The sequence below is a fragment of the Crocodylus siamensis genome, chromosome 10 (assembly GCF_052110815.1).
Source record: "Crocodylus siamensis isolate JL-2025a chromosome 10, ASM5211081v1, whole genome shotgun sequence".
NCBI classification, from domain to species: Eukaryota; Metazoa; Chordata; order Crocodylia; family Crocodylidae; genus Crocodylus; species Crocodylus siamensis.
In genome coordinates this window covers 65313464-65331227 of record NC_143404.1, presented here as the reverse complement: position 1 = coordinate 65331227, position 17764 = coordinate 65313464, and the positions used below count along the sequence as shown (strand labels likewise).

At 44.6% G+C, this 17764-nt stretch overlaps 1 protein-coding gene across 1 annotated transcript in view; it reads left to right on the top strand.

Moving 5' to 3' along the window:
• Nucleotides 1–17764, top strand: part of LOC149856741 (piezo-type mechanosensitive ion channel component 2-like) — a 55113-nt gene that overhangs the window by 34657 nt on the left and 2692 nt on the right. Inside the window, exons 33-49 of the mRNA XM_090020510.1 lie at nt 653–749; nt 1150–1221; nt 1430–1596; nt 2119–2312; nt 3484–3738; nt 4997–5255; nt 5569–5757; nt 6348–6546; nt 8500–8629; nt 8822–8969; nt 10485–10699; nt 11392–11550; nt 13248–13395; nt 15173–15361; nt 15670–15762; nt 16679–16848; nt 17512–17628. Of these exons, the coding sequence (XP_089876636.1) occupies nt 653–749; nt 1150–1221; nt 1430–1596; nt 2119–2312; nt 3484–3738; nt 4997–5255; nt 5569–5757; nt 6348–6546; nt 8500–8629; nt 8822–8969; nt 10485–10699; nt 11392–11550; nt 13248–13395; nt 15173–15361; nt 15670–15762; nt 16679–16848; nt 17512–17628 (2801 nt within the window). The remainder of the gene's footprint in view (nt 1–652; nt 750–1149; nt 1222–1429; nt 1597–2118; nt 2313–3483; nt 3739–4996; nt 5256–5568; nt 5758–6347; nt 6547–8499; nt 8630–8821; nt 8970–10484; nt 10700–11391; nt 11551–13247; nt 13396–15172; nt 15362–15669; nt 15763–16678; nt 16849–17511; nt 17629–17764) is intronic.

Genomic DNA, 17764 nt, shown 5'->3' with positions numbered 1-17764 from the left:
CCCTACTGCTCCCTTTGATTCATGTTGGGATTACTTCCCTTTGGGCTTGGGGGATCGTTTCCTTAAGGAGCGACCACTCTTTCCACAGAAGCAATTGCTGTTGTTACTATACAGGTGTTATCCCAGTTTATAAAGGAGCCTAATGGGTCTGCAAACTGTCATTGAGGTCGGAGTCTATATTAATGGAAGTGAGGAGGAGGGAACTGCAGCTCATTTGATCCACATCTAGCCACATCTACACGAGATGCTGACTATGCAGTTGTTACTGCACAATCATTTAGTACTTGCGAACACAAGTACTAAATGACTGCACAGTAACCAGAGTTACTGTGCAACAGGGTCCCCAAATGGCTTCTTGGTGATGCTGACCGTACACTAGCTCATTACTACTGATGATCAGTAGCTTGTTACTCCTGTGCAGTAGCATCACCTCACACTTTGTGCCACACAATGTTGCCGCACAGTAGTAATGAGCTACTGCTCTGTAGTAACAAACTACTGCTCAGTCAGTGTCTTGTGTAGATGCAGTCACTAGCAAGATAAAGGAGTTTCTGGCATAATGCAGTAAATTAAATGAAATCCAACTTAGGTTGATGAGCTGCGTGGACGTGTTAGGTTTCTAACCAGAGAATAATGGCACTTCCTCATGCAGCTCGCACATGAAGCCTGGATGACTAACTCCAAATCGGCACTAAGAACAAGAGAACAAGATGAAATCAGGGAGCAGAGGAAGAAAGAGCAACTTGGAGGTAATAAGAAACATTTGCAGACACCTCCAGACAGAAGCCTGCCAGACACATTAGACCAAAAAGGACCATTTGAATGAGAGGAGCTATAATGTAAAGGATAGTCACTTAAACATGGGTGGGCCAGGGAACAGGGACACCCATGCTCGCTGCCCTCAGCACACCCCGCAGATTGGGTGAAGAGGAAATCCTTATCTCTTGCCATAATTCCCTTAATGGTGCCCTTCCCATGTGCATTCATTTACAGTTTCTAGATACCCAGTTAGGCGACCTTCATATAAAGTCAGAATCCCATTGACTTCAGTGGGGAATTGGACTGGGCTCCTAACTTCTGAGTAGCAGGAAAGAGGTCTAGGTAAAGTTTACCCCCGTGTCATTCTGTTTATGTTCATATATGAAATAGAAGACATGAAAGGGGCATCCTTTGAAGAGGAAACGGAGCAATCAATGACTGAAGAGCCTTTAGATGAGCCAGGTGAGTTGGCCTGTTTTACAGAAATAACTCAGAAGCCATTTACCCTATTTGGAGGGCTGTAAGGACAACCAAAACTGATAGTTTCAACCCTTTGTGCCTGTGCTGAGTATTTCTCAGACAGAGCTTGGGAGCTGCATGAGATGGAATAACTCACACAGAGCAGTTTGCTGTGGGTAAGCATACATGATTTTTTTTTTCTTTTTGACAGAAGACATCATCCAAAGAGTAATCAACATAGTCAAGCTTGCTTGGGTCTTAGTTCAAGTTTTGTTAGATGATATTATAGAGGCAGTGAATTCCCTGTGTAAAGATAATCTGGACATAGCAAAAGTACTCCGAATTGAAAGATGCATACTATGGCGAGAAATTAATAGGGTAAGAGCACTGTCATTTCACACACTATTTTACATGTTTGAGTGTCAATAGGATGTCTGAATTTATTACACCATATCAAACTGGAAATATGAATCTCAGTCTCAAAATCCTTCTTTTCCCAGAAATATTCTACCAAATTCTGCTCAGTGATGATTTATACGTTATAGCAGCTACTGGCAATGTGGTTTTCTAATGTTCATGTGTTGGCCAACCTTTCTGTATTTGGCTGGGTTTTGAAAACCATTTTTTCTTCCTTTGAGAGACTTGATGTCAGTACTAATAAGTTCTGAGCATTATTTACATCACAGCATTTTAAAGTGATCAAAGGGCCTGAAGGACTCTGACTTGCAGGAAAAGAACAAAAGCTCCCCCCCACCCCAATGAAGCCCAAACTACCCACCTGTTTTAGAGGATGGAGTTGCACATGAGGATCCAGAAGTATTATTTTCCTATGATAATTTGCACTGACAGACATCATGACAGCATTTCTACCATTTAATTAATTCTGTATTAACTTTTAAGGGGAAAGAAGCCTCAGCAGATACCGTTCTCCAATATTATAACCTGAAGAAGAATCAGCAGGTACAAAGGAGTGCTTGTGAAGGAAATAAAGTGGAAACTGCAAAGGAGGACCAGAGTGAGGAAGACATATTATCTGAGTACCAGCAGATTCGCGGACAGGACATCAAACAACCTTATGAGAGCATGGCATCCAGGTGGGTAAATATTAGCGATGTCATTGTTACTTCATATTTTCCCTAGAGTGGTGCACCCTTTAGTTAGAAAACTCACAGTCAAGCAACATTTGATAGTTTTCTTACACCAGCCCCTATTATTGCAGCAGCTGAGCATCCTTTAATCTTTAATGTGGTCATTCAGAAAAATAAGGAATTGCTGTTACTCTTGTTTTACAGACAGCATGCTGTCTGGGAACACTGATGTTTGATTCAAGAAATGCAGCCACATGCCTGCAGTGGCTCAGGCCAGAAGCTGGAGGGCGCTAGAGCAGGGCTCTCTGGCTGTGTGTTCATTTCTTCTTTGTGCTGTCCCCAAGGTCTCTGGAATTTGCAGTCCAGACTCACAGCAGCAGAACTTTGCAGGGTTGCTCATCACTTCCTCTTCCTGCTTCCAGGTGCCTCTGGGATTTGTACTCCACAGTTGCAGCCAGCAGTAAATACAAGCAGGGGAAGGGGATTTAACCTCTCTTTCCTGGCCCTAGACTCTAGCCAGTTTGCCTGGGGGATGGGCAGTCCTCCCCTGCAGACTGGGCTGCATCCCAAGTTGGTTTGTCCCACACCCCTTTGTCAGACAGCCCTCATTGCTGCAGCTAGGGAGCAGAGGGGCAGGGCCAGCTCTGCTCTCCAGAGCCGAAGGACAGCCCAGCCCAGGGCAAAGCATGCTGGGGGGCTGTGATTTAACTTGAACCAGCAAGGGATCTGGGACAGAAGTTTCGTAAACTGGTTTGACCCAAATTAGTTAAGTCTGATACTACATTCAACCAGGTTTATCTTAAACCAGTTTCGGCCATTTTGAAACTGGTTTATGTGCACTGAATGTCTGTTCTGTTACAGGTTTAAACCAGTTTCTGATCACTTAAACTTTCTATGTGTAACTTCTGTCCCTAGCCTATAAGAACAACCCTGTCCCTTACATTGTGTGCAAAGTAATGTGCTCGAGTGAAGCCATTCCAATCCCTGTCACAATGAGAGAACTTGGATGCTGGAAATCATACTCAAACCTAAAGCTCTGGAAAGTATGCCCTTGTTATTCTGGCATGTCCACAAGATACATTATATTAGCCTCACTTAATAAGAGTTGTTTATTGTCTGTCAAAAGCTTAACTCACTGTCTCAGCAGCACTTTGAAAAAAATACACTTTGGATTTAGGGAACCTGAGGAAGCTGCTGAAGAAACAAATGGAGATGAATCAGGAGAGAAAGAAGAAAATGAAGATAGCATCAAAGGCACCGAGCCAGAAACAACTACTCGTCCTGCTTCCTGTGTGGTGCTTGCCAATCTGGGGAGCTGTTCATTAGAAACAGAAGATTATGTTACTTCCCCATCCATTCAGAAGACCAAAGTAGCAGGCAGGCTGTTAAATGAAGTTCCTGTTATGACTGCCAGTGATCTGCTCCTGAACAGGCAAGAGAGACCTAAATACAAACCCAGCTGCAATGATACCCATAGCAAGATGATTAGTCTTAAACAACATGACAGCTTAATTGTGCCCAATTTTTTTACTTATTTGATTTAGGATTAAAGAGGGCCCTTGAGGGAGATCCTCAGCTGGTATCAATGATCACAGCTCTGTTCATAGTGAAGTTAAGCCAATTTACACCCTGGAATCTGGCTCTGTGGTTATATTTTCTCCTTATATTAACAGTGATCTTCTGTGGTAGAGCTGGGGAAATAGTTTTCACATTAGAAGCCGCACTGGGGAGGTTGGGAGGGAAGGGCTTTTTTGTTTTTTTTCCAGAAGTGAAAGCTTTCAGAAATCCCTTGCTTTCACAGGTTTTCTTTTACTGAAATGTTTATGAAAACTGCTTTCAAAATACTTATTTTTTTAAACTAAAAAATAATGATACCTAATGTGATCCACATTTTTAGCACATGAAGTTTAAAATGTCAGTAAAATCACCGAAATTTGGAAAGAAAGAAAAATAGGTTGTTGTTTGAACATTGCAAGATGGAAATAATTTTTTTTTATATCACTCTCTCACATTAAGCCAGCTCCACTCCAAAGGTGTTAAGAACTCCGCACACGCAGTTTGTACGCATTGCTGGTACAAGCAGTATGACTGGCGTGTGCTCATGCTGATTGTATGGGTAAATTAAGGACAAGATCCTCAGGTTAATGAGAATCAGAAGTGCTCAGTATCTCAAGTAGTTGCTCTGGATATTGCTTGACTATGCTTTTTGCTTGTAAGTGCGCACACATTTTTGTGGAAATGGCTTAGCAGATGCTTTTCCTAACCCCACTGAAGTCAGAGGGTGGAATAAATTGAACCCCAATGAAGTCAATCCTAGGGTAAAACAATTGTGTTCATGTCATAAGGAAAAATATGCTCCCACATTTTCCTAACTCCACTGAAGTCAGTCAGAGGGAAAAAAAATTCTGTGTTCATGAAATAAGGTTCAGAGTTGCACGAGAGTTTCCAGTATTTGAGAGCAGAGCCGGGAGCCAGAAACTCTTTAGATATGGTTTAGATGAGTGAAAGCTTTCATTCAAGGTGTAGTTAATAAAACTATTACAGCTTTACATGTAAAGTTCTGAAGAGATCTCATTATACCATATCTGCTCTGATTTATTTAAGTCTGATTTATAAATACTGTGTGGTAGCCAAAAGGCTATTTGGAAATACAGTTAATTTGATTTTATATTTTTCATTCTTTGGTGCAGGATGTTTCATGACAACGAACTGGAGCAGTCGGACAAATTTTATGAGCGTCTCCCCCGACTTCTAAAACTGGGCTTTGCTTTGTACAACGCCATGGTGTCCAAGTCAGAAATACTTTGTTATTTTGTGATCATTCTGAACCACATGGTCTCTGCTTCAGTCCTTACTTTGGTTCTGCCTATCCTTGTATTTATGTGGGCTATGTTATCCATTCCAAGGCCTACTAAATTCTTCTGGGTTATAGCCATCATTTATACACAGGTATGGAAGCTCCCTGTACCACCGACGAGTCACTTGCTTCAAGCAGGGGCTGTTCTTTATATTAAAGTTCAATAAATTCTCGTTCGAATTGCTGATAATGGGATGGAAATAAATGGGGTAAAATGAGACGACATCTTTGCGGAGTCCCAGATCAAGGCTTGTTCTCTAGAAGTTAAGCCAGCAGGAATGTTTGCTGGAGTCTTTCCCTATACTTGGAAGATGTAAAAAGGTCTTTTTGAAAATTGTGGAGGCCAGCTGTTGCTCTTCGAGGTCAGACCTTCTAACTTGTTTTGTATGTTTTTGTTCCCTCCAGATAACAGTCGCTGTCAAATATTTTTCTCAGTTTGGATTCTTTCCCTGGACCAGCAAGTTGTACTGCGCCCTCCATGGAGAAGAGCCATTCGCACTGCCAAATATTGTTGGGATAGAGAAGAAGGATGGCTATGTGCATTTTGATCTCGTGCAGCTGCTTGCTTTGTTCTTTCACAGGTCTATCCTGAAGGTAAATCTCTCTTGACAGGAAAAGAAATGATCCAGTTCTTTCTTGTCGTGCTCATTGTTTTCAGTAGAAATTAAACTTTTCTGAGTGAGCCTTTTCTTCAGTCCTGGTATAAATTCAAAACTCACCTCCGGGTTTCAAGATGCATGGACTTAAAGTCCAAATCTGGGCTTGGAACCAAGTTTAACTTCTGTCCTTAACTCAGAAAAGAGGTGAATGAAATTCCAGATTTAAATAAACAAGTGCTTAATTCTCCTGTCACAGGTTACCTACCGATAAATCTTTTTAAAGGGAGATGTTTGTACGAAGTAATAAGAGATTCGAGTCCTGCAGGGGTGGGAAACCCAAACCCCATTGAAGTCAATAGGAGTTTTACTGATAAATTTTACGAAATTTGCATTGTGGGTTGAAGTTGGGTCTTTGGTCACTAGGAAACCTCCCTTGTTCTCAAGTCTTAACTCTCTCTCCACCCCTTTATGTGTCTGCTTCTTCCTCCCTCTGGAGAGCGATTTGTGATTCCTGTCACTTAAAGATACTGTACTAAGGGCACAATGTACCAGACTATTTTATTTTTCTTAAAATACTCTCTTTAGTGCCATGGACTATGGGATGCCAAAGGCACTGATGTGCCTGATCCCAAGAAAACAATGTTGACATGGAGACAAAAGAAAAAGCAGAGCAGAGTTGACCTGGAGGAAAGTGAGGATGAATCAGGGACATGGCATCTCTTCAGACATCACCACCTCTCCAAGACTGCTTTTAGGAGACGCCAGACAGGCTCAGCTAATGAAGGTAGCTGGAGCCACACAGAGCTACTTTTATATGGGGGAGGTATTCGCTTTAATATTAAGATAGAGAAAATACACTTGGGACCAAAATTTCAGTTTCATAGTTTCTAGGGTCGGAAGGGACCTGAGCAGATTATCAACTCCAACCCCCTGCCATGGCAGGAAAGAGCGTTCATCCAGCCTCCTCGTAAAGACCCCCAGGGTAGGAGCCAGCACCACTTCCTGGGAAGTTGGTTCCAGAACCCTAGCCGCCCTGACAGTAAAGTGGCGTGTCCTGATGTCTAATCTGAATTTACCTTCTGCCACCTTGTGACCGTTATTTCTAGTCACTCCTGGCAGTGCTCGGGGGAACAGGGACTCCCCCAATGCTTGCTGGTCCCCTCTGACTAGTTTATAACAGGCCACGAGATCCCCCCTCAGCCTTCTCTTGTGGAGGCTGAACAGGTTCAGGTCCCGTAGCCTCTCCTCATAAGGCCTGCCCTGCTGACCCCTGATCATGCGAGTGGTCTCCTCTGGACCCTCTCCATGCTGTCCACATCCCTCCTGAAGTGCGGTGCCCAGAACTGGACGCAGTACTCCAGCTGCCGCCTGACCAGTGCCGCATGGAGGGGGAGGATCACCTCCCTGGACCTGCTCGAGATGCATCTGTGGATGCATGACAAGGTGCGGTTGGCCTTCCTGACTGCATCCCCACACTGCCGGCCCATGTTCATCTTGGCATCAGTGATGACTCCAAGATCCTTTTCTGCCTCTGCACTGCTGATAAGAGGGGAGTTCCCCAGCCTGTAGGTATGGTGCCGGTTCTTCCTCCCCAGGTGCATCACCTTGCACTTGTCAGTGTTGAATCCCATCCCATTCTCATCCGCCCACCCCTGTAACCTGTCTAGGTCTGATTGCAGCCTACTCCTCCCTTCTAGTGTGCTCACATCCCCCCACATCTTAGTGTCATCAGCAAATTTGAACAGGTGCTTCTTACCCCCTGGTCCAAGTCACTGATGAAGATGTTGAACAGTGCGGGCCCGAGGACCGAGCTCTGCAGAACCCCGCTGCCCACGTCCTTCCAGGTCGAAAACGACCCATCCACCACCACTCTCTGCGTGCGGCCCTCCAGCCAGTTGGCGACCCATTTGACTGTGTGGGTGTCGACACCACAGTCCCCCAGTTTCTTAATGAGAACGGGGTGAGAGACAGTGTCGAAGGCCTTCCAGAAGTCCAGGAAGACTATGTCCACTGCTACCCCTGCGTCTAAGGATTTGGTGACCTGGTCGTGGAAGACCACCAGGTTGGTCTGACAGGACCTGCCACTGATGAACCCGTGTTGGTTGCCCCTAAGCATAATCTCCCCTTCTGGCGCCCTCGTGGACATGTGCCAGAATAATTCTCTCAAAAAGCTTACCCAGTTGTTCATCTTTCTCTGGACATACCTACAAGCAGAGAAGCTGGGCCTTCAGTGGTTGGAGTCTCTATTCTCACCCATACTGGGCACATCTATGTGAGATGCTACTGCTCAGTGGTTACTGCAAGTACTTGTATAAGCAAGTACTAAATAAATGCACAGTAATCAGTTACTATGCAGTAGAGCTGGCAAATGTTTAAGTGATGCTACTGCGCAGTAACCCAATAGTACTGTTAGTGCTGTGATGTGCTACTGCACAGTAATATTCAGCTACCGCGCAGCCATTATCTTGTGTACATGCACCACTGTCTATCTTTTTCTGATGCACCCATCACTTGGGTGCAGAAATTCCAAATAATTCCTACTGAATATTGTGTATTATGGGCCCAAAACTGTATACATAGGGGATCATCATTTTAGCAGCATCCTGTAAGGGAACCCTTAGGGCTGAATTAGTGCCTTTTTGGAACAAATAAAATGAACAAGAATTGTTAACCTTTCTGGCAAAGGAATACTAATGTCATTATGAAACTAATGGTTCTTGATTCGTCTTCCTCTCAGTAGGCAAGCCTCGAAAGGAAGCCTGGAAGAAATGGAATCTTTTCAGAAAGAAGCCTAGCAGGAACAAAAAACTTGCCAAGAAGAACCTGAAACAACACTTGGTGAAGATAAAGAAACTGGCAATTAAAACGTAACTGGAACATTATTGGTAGTATCTATTAATAAAATGAAATGTTGCATTTCAGTTCAACAGAGTTCTGATGATTCCAGTTTTTATGGATCTTCTGTTTAAGATGTGAGGTGGCTATATTGATCTAATTATTTTTAAAAAGCTTTGCAGTAATTACTCACTAAAATTATGTATATTATGTTTTACTCCTAGTGCCCTACAAATCTATCGGCCTATCAGGCAGTTCTTCTACAACATTATTCACCCAGAATACAGCCCTGTCCGCGATGTTTATGCACTGATGTTCCTTGTCGATACGATCAATTTTATAATCATTATCTTTGGATACGGGGCTTTTGGCGTAAGCACAAATGCACTTCTACTTTCCTTTCTTAAAACAGACTGCAAAGGAAAATGGTTTTGATTTTTTTTTCTTGAGGACTGTGGTAACTAGTCGGCAGGGTCCTTCCATAATTCAATACTGCAGGAAACTTTAGAGGAGCTGTCTGTGTAAGTTTGGGAATTAAGAGTTAGGGAGAACCACAATGTGTGTAGATGCCTAAAGACAGAACAGGCTTTGTACTCACTGCAGTAGACTCCTCTCTTCACCACCAGGGAAACCATCAGCATTTCCCTTGATTTACAGCTGCTCTTTCTTGGTGTATTTGTTTCTTGATTCATCCTTAAAATTGAGCAAGGAGTCTCCAAAGGGACTATTCACAAAGGCAAGACAGGCTAACTCAGACAGATAACAGTCACTAGTAGGGACAATGGAGAAAGACGCAGTGTAGGAGTAGATAATGAGACTGGAACACAGCTGTAGAGCAGCCATTGCTTTGCCAGGAATTCATTTTTCATGCATTCATTGCTTGTTTCACTTCCCCCCTTTCTCTAGCCATTGCTTTGCTTTTATAAAGTGAGGAGAGAAGATTTCTTCAATGCAAAGATCAGAGATGACAACCCATCACAAGAGAAGGGGTCAATCTCCTTCAAAGCATCTTACCTCTGTATATGTCAGTGAGAGCTGATGACACTCACTATCCTAAGGCACACTCAGGATTGTGTCCTTATTGAACAAGAAGCCTGTTTGAGATCCAGAAAGCATATAAGCGTAAAACTTGTGACTAGGTCCCAGAGTGATACAGGCTCATGGAGCTGAAGCACAGCCCCACTTTTGCTCTATGCTCAGCATTGTTATTTGCCTGCTGAGATATTCAGTTTTAAGCCACAGACCCAGGGATTTCAGTCAGTATTCAAGCCTCAGATTCACACATGAGTTTTAGGATTTGCTCGGGTTTCCTCCATCTGTCTGGAAGGAACTGCTCTGTGTGAGAGACAGTGATTCTGACTGCAAGCAGGGGAATTAGCATCAGTAATAACAGTTGAAGCTGTTAAGAGGGAAAGATCCGGGCTTCAGGCAAAACATTCTTAGTAATAATGAATAGGGGAACATGGGAAAACCCCAAGCAGAGCTGAGTCTGGGCTGATGCTTTTATATTGGGTTGAATTCTATTAAAAAAAAATACAAATAAAAAAAGGTTTAAAAATATCTGTTCTTCAGGATCCTCTGAGGCACCTGTAACCTTGTGCAATGTGTGCCTCCAAGATGATTTTCTACATGATCCTTCCGAAGTGGGGATTTGCTTATAGGCAGAGGGAGAAGAATCTGGTCTTTCAAAATCTGATACCACATCCGGCCTTATTGACAGATACAAACCCTTCGCTTCCAGTGGCCTACTTGCCTGATTAGGGATCATGCCCATGAGTGCAGATTTCCCCCCTGCTCTAGCGGATACATAAAAACACTGGGTGAGCCCTGAGCCTTATTAGTTTAGCACTGTCTGGTTGTTACAATAATCCTTATGGTTAATTGCAGAAATACTCCGCAGCTGCTGACATAACTGAATCACTGTCAGAAGACCAGGTCCCTCAACCCTTTCTGGTGATGCTCCTGCTCCAGTTTGGCATGATGATAGCAGACCGGGCCATTTACTTGAAGAGAACCATGTATGGGAAATGTGTGTTCCAGGTTGTCCTCGTCTTTGGCATTCACTTCTGGATGTTCTTCATCCTGCCGGGAGTTACTGACAGGTACAACCGTATCCTGCATCATATGAAAATATTTCTCCCTTATGATCAGTCATTGCGTTCAGTGAGAAAACAAACAACAGCAATGATGGCTTTGAAGTCTGACATTTCTGTGCACTATCAGCAGATGCTAAATTTATGTTCTTGGCACTTAAGCTAAGGTAGGTGGACTTGGAAATCAGTAATGAACAGATGTAGACAACTTCATTTTTTGCAGCAGGCCTGATAAGGAGAACGTAGTTCACTTTGGCCAAAGAAAACACTAGAGTGCAATTCCATGTGCAGATTGTACCCTCCAGTTGTATGGCTATTTTGATTGTGCAAATGACCAGATACACATTTCATCTGCATGCTCAACAAGTGACTGAAAATGAGACTGCTGCTGTCCTTGGAAAGGGAGACATTGGCAGACTTTTGGTATGGCAAGGGAAAGCCTGGGCAGGCAGAAGCAGTCTCCCAACTTTGGAGGTAACCTACTTTGAAGTGGCTGACTTGGTAACTACACTCCCTTCAGAGATGGGCCTTTACTATTTCAGACTGGGGAAAGAAACGGTTTTGTAGAACTTGCTTGGAATCTCATGTTTGCCAAGTTCAAATCTAGTCCGAAGGGGTCACTGTAACCAGAAAGTTAAAATAACGATGTAGAAAGTGCCACGTACAAAGTGTAATGAAATTTGTGTTCTGTTCACTTGCAGGAGGTTTAACAAAAACCACGTGGCCCAGCTTTGGTACTTAGTCAAGTGTATTTACTTTGGCCTGTCAGCATATCAGATCAAATGTGGATATCCCAAGCACGTCCTAGGCAACTTTCTAACCAAGAGCTACAACTGCATAAACCTCTTCCTCTTCCAGGGGTAAGCATGGAGGTGATATTCCCCTTTGGCAACAGAGACAAAATATTGTGGACCAAGTCCAACTCATATTAAAGTCAGTGGCACAATCCTTACTGAACCAGCATTTAGTCTGCACATGCTAACTTCTTTTTTCAGGGCATGTGTAGTTTATGGGAAGCCTGTCAGAAGTTAAGCTCAAGCCCCAAGTTTAGACTTTGAAGGAAACAAGAGTACAGTGTAAATGCCATTGTTTCACTTTTGAAAACAAGCTACATTAATTATTGCTGCAGCTGCCCTTCTCTGATTGTTACTATCCGACATAATCCCTCAAGGAACATTTCAGACAAGTCATCTCACTTCCTGGCAGTCTCCCCTCTGATAGATCCTCCCTGATTGCCTGGAATAGCTGCTTATGCTTCCAACATTGGTCATGGGGACATAAATACTATAATCCAGTTTCAAGAGGCAAGGAAATATTAGCAGAATTTACTGTAAATACTGTATCAATCATCCTAAAATAGCATGGTTGTGAGATGAGCCAAAGACACCAAACGAAAGTTAAATAGACCAAGTAAATACAGACTAAATATATTTCACTCCTGGAATTGCCACTGGAATGGTTCCAGACAGGAAATATGTTGAAATGCAGTCTTGTGGTAGTGATATTAAAAAGCCATTGGCCAGTTTGGCAATGTTTAGGATGAATTTTATGTACTCACTGCTTTTTTTAAACACACACACACACACACACACAGTTAAATATTGTAAAAACTATAAAAAGACTGGAAAAAAGATGTTTCTCAGATGGGCTCTCTGTGTGCGTTATACAAATTAAGAGGCTCTGCAAGGAAACTTAAGGGACAAACATTGTTTCTTGCAAACTTGGAGTCCCCCTGTGCAGGCTGAATGGCACTGATATTTTTTGAGCATTTCTATCTCTCAACTCAGCTGACAGAAACAGTCATTTGTGCACCAGAGTAACAGAATTTGCACACGTGTGCCCACTTGGATCAGTAAATGATCTGTAAGTAAACCCTGCATTTTGTGTCAGGGACTGCTGGTTGCAGTCTGAGTTTCTACAGCACTGCACAATGGCCCCAGTTCTGCATGGCTGCTAGGTACCTATATAATAAGCATGATTAGTTATAAGGATAGTGTTTGGCATGGATACTAGCACCCAAGAAGTACTCACACAGGCACTTTCACACACAGACAGGAGGAGGCCAGGGCTGAAGACCTGTTGGAAGTTTGATCTGTAACAGTTGGCTTCCAAACTGGAAGTCTTCCGAGCTGGGCAACTGGGAACATAGGACTTGCCAGATGGGATCAGCTGAATGTGTCATCCAGTCCAGTGTCCTGCCTGTGGATGAGGCCAGTAGCAGATGACTTGGGTTGCTCCTAATAGACAGTTATGGAAGAATGTGCCCAGGGAGAGATGTTTTTTCTTTGCATCAGGCAGGAACTAACCACTAACTGCCTGGAAGCAGGAGGGCTTCTTGCTGCAGTCACCAGGCACTCTCTGCTTCCTCAGAACATAGAGCTACACATCTGCATTGGAAAGGAAACAGTTTTTCATGGAAAGATAAAGGCAAAGTTCACCGAAGCCAAGGGTGATTTTTCCAGTTTCAGTAAGCTGTCTGCTAGGACTTCAGGCCCTGGTATTTGTACAGGCATCCGTCCAAAAGGTGGCTAATGTTCTTTCTTGGTTTAACCGGTAGGTTCCGAATGGTGCCTTTCCTGATAGAGCTGAGAGCAATCATGGACTGGGTTTGGACGGACACCACGCTCAGCCTTTCCAATTGGATATGTGTGGAGGATTTGTATGCAAATATTTTCATTATGAAATGCTTGCGCGAGTCTGAGAAGGTGAGTGGTTCCATTTGTGCAGTCCCTTCTTGGTGACGGGCTCGGAAGCAGACATGTCTGAGGCCGGTGCTGGCTCTGGGGGAAGACATCTGCTCCCTTTACACTTGTGGAGAGAGAGGGGGAGAGTTTTGCACTTGAGCAGACCCTTCCCTGCACAGTGGCACTGCAAGTAACAGCTGTTTAGTGAGCTGCTGTGTAGTCAAATGCGGCAGCAGCAATTATCACCCACCTATGGGGCCTGGCTGGGAGAGGGGATTTGGGCTCCAACTCAAAGATTGCAGCCTCTTCAGTCTCTAGCTGTTATAGAACTAACTTGCAATGCCTAACTCTTCCATGTCCTGCCACCTAGTGGAAACTTCAGCTGCAAGTTAGAGCTGGAAGCATACAATGCATACAGAAGCAATGTAGAGGCGCACCTCCTAAAAAGGGAGAATCAGACCTTTAGGCACCGGATCTCCAGAAACTACAAGCTGGGTAAGGAGCTGCCTGCCTAACCCAGCCAGCGGGAAGTGCCACCCTGCTCCTCAGAGAGACTTCTTAGGTGCCGAACTCCATGCTGCCAGGAGTTTGGTACTTTTCTCTGCCTAGGATTCTCAGCTAGGAACGTTGTCCTGCAGTTAGGTCGTTTGGGGCAGATCATTCAAGAATAAAAATGCTCCCTGGTGCTAACTGAGATGTCCAGGGACTAGGACACTTGCCTAGAAGGAAGATGATGCTAATTCAATCCCCTGCTCCAAATAAAGCAGGGTGGAGAGCTGAAAACAAGATCCCCTCACCAGCAGGCTTTTGGGTGCAATGACATGCCGCAAAGCATCATCCCCAGCAAGGCCCAGTGTGCTCTGAGAATACCCCTGCTGAAACTGGTGTGGGAATGGCTGATTTGAGAATCCCACTGGGGCTTAGGTGGTGTTTGGCTGAAATGGCATCAAGATGTGGGTGAGTGCAAATGCTTGCCAGCCCAAATAGAGAGGTCTTGGAATTTGAAGCAAGTATGGGATTATTAGGCAGCAGCTGAGCAAGAGTTTGAAGGATCGCTATGGCACTTAAGTATTGGATCTAGGCACCTAGGTGACAGCATACCCAAGTACCCTTCTGGATTTAGCTCACAGACACCGCAAGTGGGAATTTGGTTTCCTCTCAAGTGTGGAAACTACTTGCAGCATCAGTTCTGTAGCAGCATTGAGTCTGAGACCAAGACTTGTGGGGGCTCCTGTGTTATAGGAAGCTACTCTTGTACTTACTTGCAGAGAAATCTATAAATTACTTGTTGGCCTGATCTTAAAGAAAAAAAGAAAAAAAGACTCCATTAAAAACATTACTAACTGATGGTTAAGAACAAATATTTAATGCTGCAGATGAGTGCCTACATCAAAATCACACAAGGTGAAGATGGAAGAGAATTGCTAGGTTATAGGTTATCATTCTGGCCCATGCAGGGTTGTCTTTGTGGGCCATTATTTCATTAGGAAGGGCTGAGAGATCTCTTTCCTACCAAGTCTTCAGCTGCTACAGTCCAGAACCTCCTCTCTTTAGGTACTGTGCTATTTCTTAATATTTTTTGGCTTTTTAAGGCTTCACTTCAGCAGAAGCTTCACCCCAGTTGTCACCCTATCACACATGGCTGCCAAAGGTACACACAAAATCACCAGGTTGTTTTCCAGATGTTCTCAGATGTTTGCCAGCTTCCTTCTCCTCCCCCTTCCCTGTGCTGTCCTACCTACTTTTCTTGCAGTTATAATTACACCATAACCAATTAATTATATTTCTTTCTTTGCAGAGATACCCTCAACCTGCAGGGCAGAAGAAGAAAATGATTGTGAAATATGGCATGGGGACCTGCCTTATCTTCATCCTGATCTGCATTTTGTGGTTTCCACTGCTGCTTATGTCACTCGTTAAAGCAGTGGCAGGAGTAGTCAATCAGCCCCTGGATATCTCAGTCAAGATTACGATTAGTGGTTATGAGGTACAGTATGGTTCTTACAGAAGTGTTGTGCACACAGTAGCCAAAAGGTTTTAGATTAGGGATCACCTGAGTGCAGAACTGCTAGCAGCAGTTGGAAGTACTACCATGGGAAGACAGGGGAAATAGGAGCTGTCAAAAGGAAAGGAAGGGCAATAAAAAGAAAAGGGAAGGGAGGGGAAGGTGGTGAATCTTATTAGGTTCCTGCTCCATACCTGGTATTGGGAAATACTGCCTTGGATGTAGAGGGGTCCCCAGCAGCACGGAGAGCCCCATAAATATCTGCAATTCACCCTCTCACTCTCTCCTAGCCATTGTTCACCATGAGTGCCCAGCAGAGGAATCTGATCCCTTTCACTCAAGCAGCATATATGGACCTGACAACTCAGTACGCCTTTCACCCGGTAAGTGGCACCAAGCAGCTCACTGAATATGGAGAACTCGTGTTCCCTCCCACCCTGCCCAGAAGGATTTCTTCACCTGAGTCGCAGTGCTTTGGGTGGCTACATCACCTGCCTGGAAAGGGAAGATATCTAACCAAGGTCTTGATAACAGAGGGATTTCAGCAACACCTGCAAATCATGGAATAGGCTGGTGGGGTGTTTCAGCAGGGCTTTACCTGAGGGGGAATGCTAGCAACCTGAAGCCATAGCAACATGTCCTGGGAAAGTCTACCCAGACTGGGCGTGGTGGGCCCAGAGCCTAACAATCCCCCAGGCAGCCTGCTCTCTGCCTGTAGACAGCCGAGTTACAGTCCTCCCTCTCAGCACCTCTCTCTGTGGGAGGCACCGCTGGGCTGATCCAAACCTGATCCATCAAGCGGTGCGCTCTTCCATGGCAGTGTCACACCCGATTGCAAGTTAAACGGTTTTCTAACACTTTGCACAAATTAATGGTTTTGATCCTATTCCTACACAACTTAGCTGACCGCATTCTCACACCCAGTTGCAACCCTTTTTGTGCTTATCAGGTGGTTCAAACAAACTGAACCAGCTGTAAACACCCAACAGAGGATTTCTCTGTTGGAAGCAAACTCCCTGAGAGCACATCTGTGCTGCTGCCAAGGCCTGTGCTCCTGGCAGAGGGCAGGAGATGGGCCTGATCAGGCAATGTGAGTTGGCAAGGTTCCTCTTCACATTACTATGCCAATCTTATGCTGGTGTCAAGCTGCCTGGCATCACCTCCATGGAAGCTGGCACTGGCCCCCATCATCTAATTGCAAGCTGGTTTCTGGATGCATTGTAAAGCCTGTGTGGATAGGGCCTTGTTGAACAGCTTCCCATCTCAGTGTCTTACCCTTTCTGTTCCTCCCTGCCCAAGGCCGCCATGCAATTTATAGTGAATTATAGCCCAGAGGACATTGTCACTGCTAAAATAAAGAGCAATGCCAGTTTGCTGTGGCACATCAGTCCAGCGAGCCGGGAAATCATGACAGAAGAGCTCTCCAAGTCAAGTGCTGTCTACGTCCACGTATGCTGGACAGTTCAAAGGTAACAACTGCCTCACAGCCAATGTGGCTTAAAGGACGCAATTAAAACCAGTTTCCTTTTGCCTTTTGAAGCTACTTTTTCTCAGAGTCTGGAGTCAATTTCCATTAACTCCTTTAATTACCCAGCCAATATTTTAATTAGTTAAAACAGAACAAGCTGTGCTGAGACCACTGCTTATCAAGGTTGCCTTCTCCCACGCTCCCTCATCACCTTTTGCCTCTTTGGGGCAGGGACTGCGTATAGCAGGCAGCACAAGGACCCTTGCCCATGACCGGAGTGCTTAGGAGCTACTGAAACACAACGAACAATTGCTCCTTTCCCTTGGAGATCTCCAAACCCTTAACAGATATTCAGGACTTAGTCCTGTGCTTACCTCAGGGCTCGTGAGAGATTATTCCCTGCTTGCTTCCCAACACTGCCTCCAATAATGACTTTCATTAGGGCTTGCAAGGGCCCTAGAAAGACAGCCCAGAGCTGCCTTGTAGAGTGCCCAAGCCAGTGGGAAGGCCCTCCCAGCCATTAAATATCTGTTGCAGTCTGCAGGGACCTCCAGAATAGGACCCATGGACCATCACTGGAGGGAGAAGCTTACAGTTTCCTTTATCTTGGACCACTTTTGTGTACTGTTCTGAACTATACCTCACTTGTTCTTCTTTTCTCCAGGAATGCATCTCTTGTGAAGAACGTGGAGGCATCTGGGCAATACACAGTGCGGTACGATGAGAAGGAAATAAGAGAGCAGATTGTTCAGATGCTGAAGGGGGTCAGGAAGGAGCCCATGTTAGTATTTGCTTCTGTTTGGGCCACAATTTCAAAACGTGCCAACGCAAAAATGAGGGTTGGTGCACGTCGTAGATGAGCTCATCTAGCTGCTGCAAGGAAGTGTCATTCTCTACATGCCCCTCGCTCTCCTTGG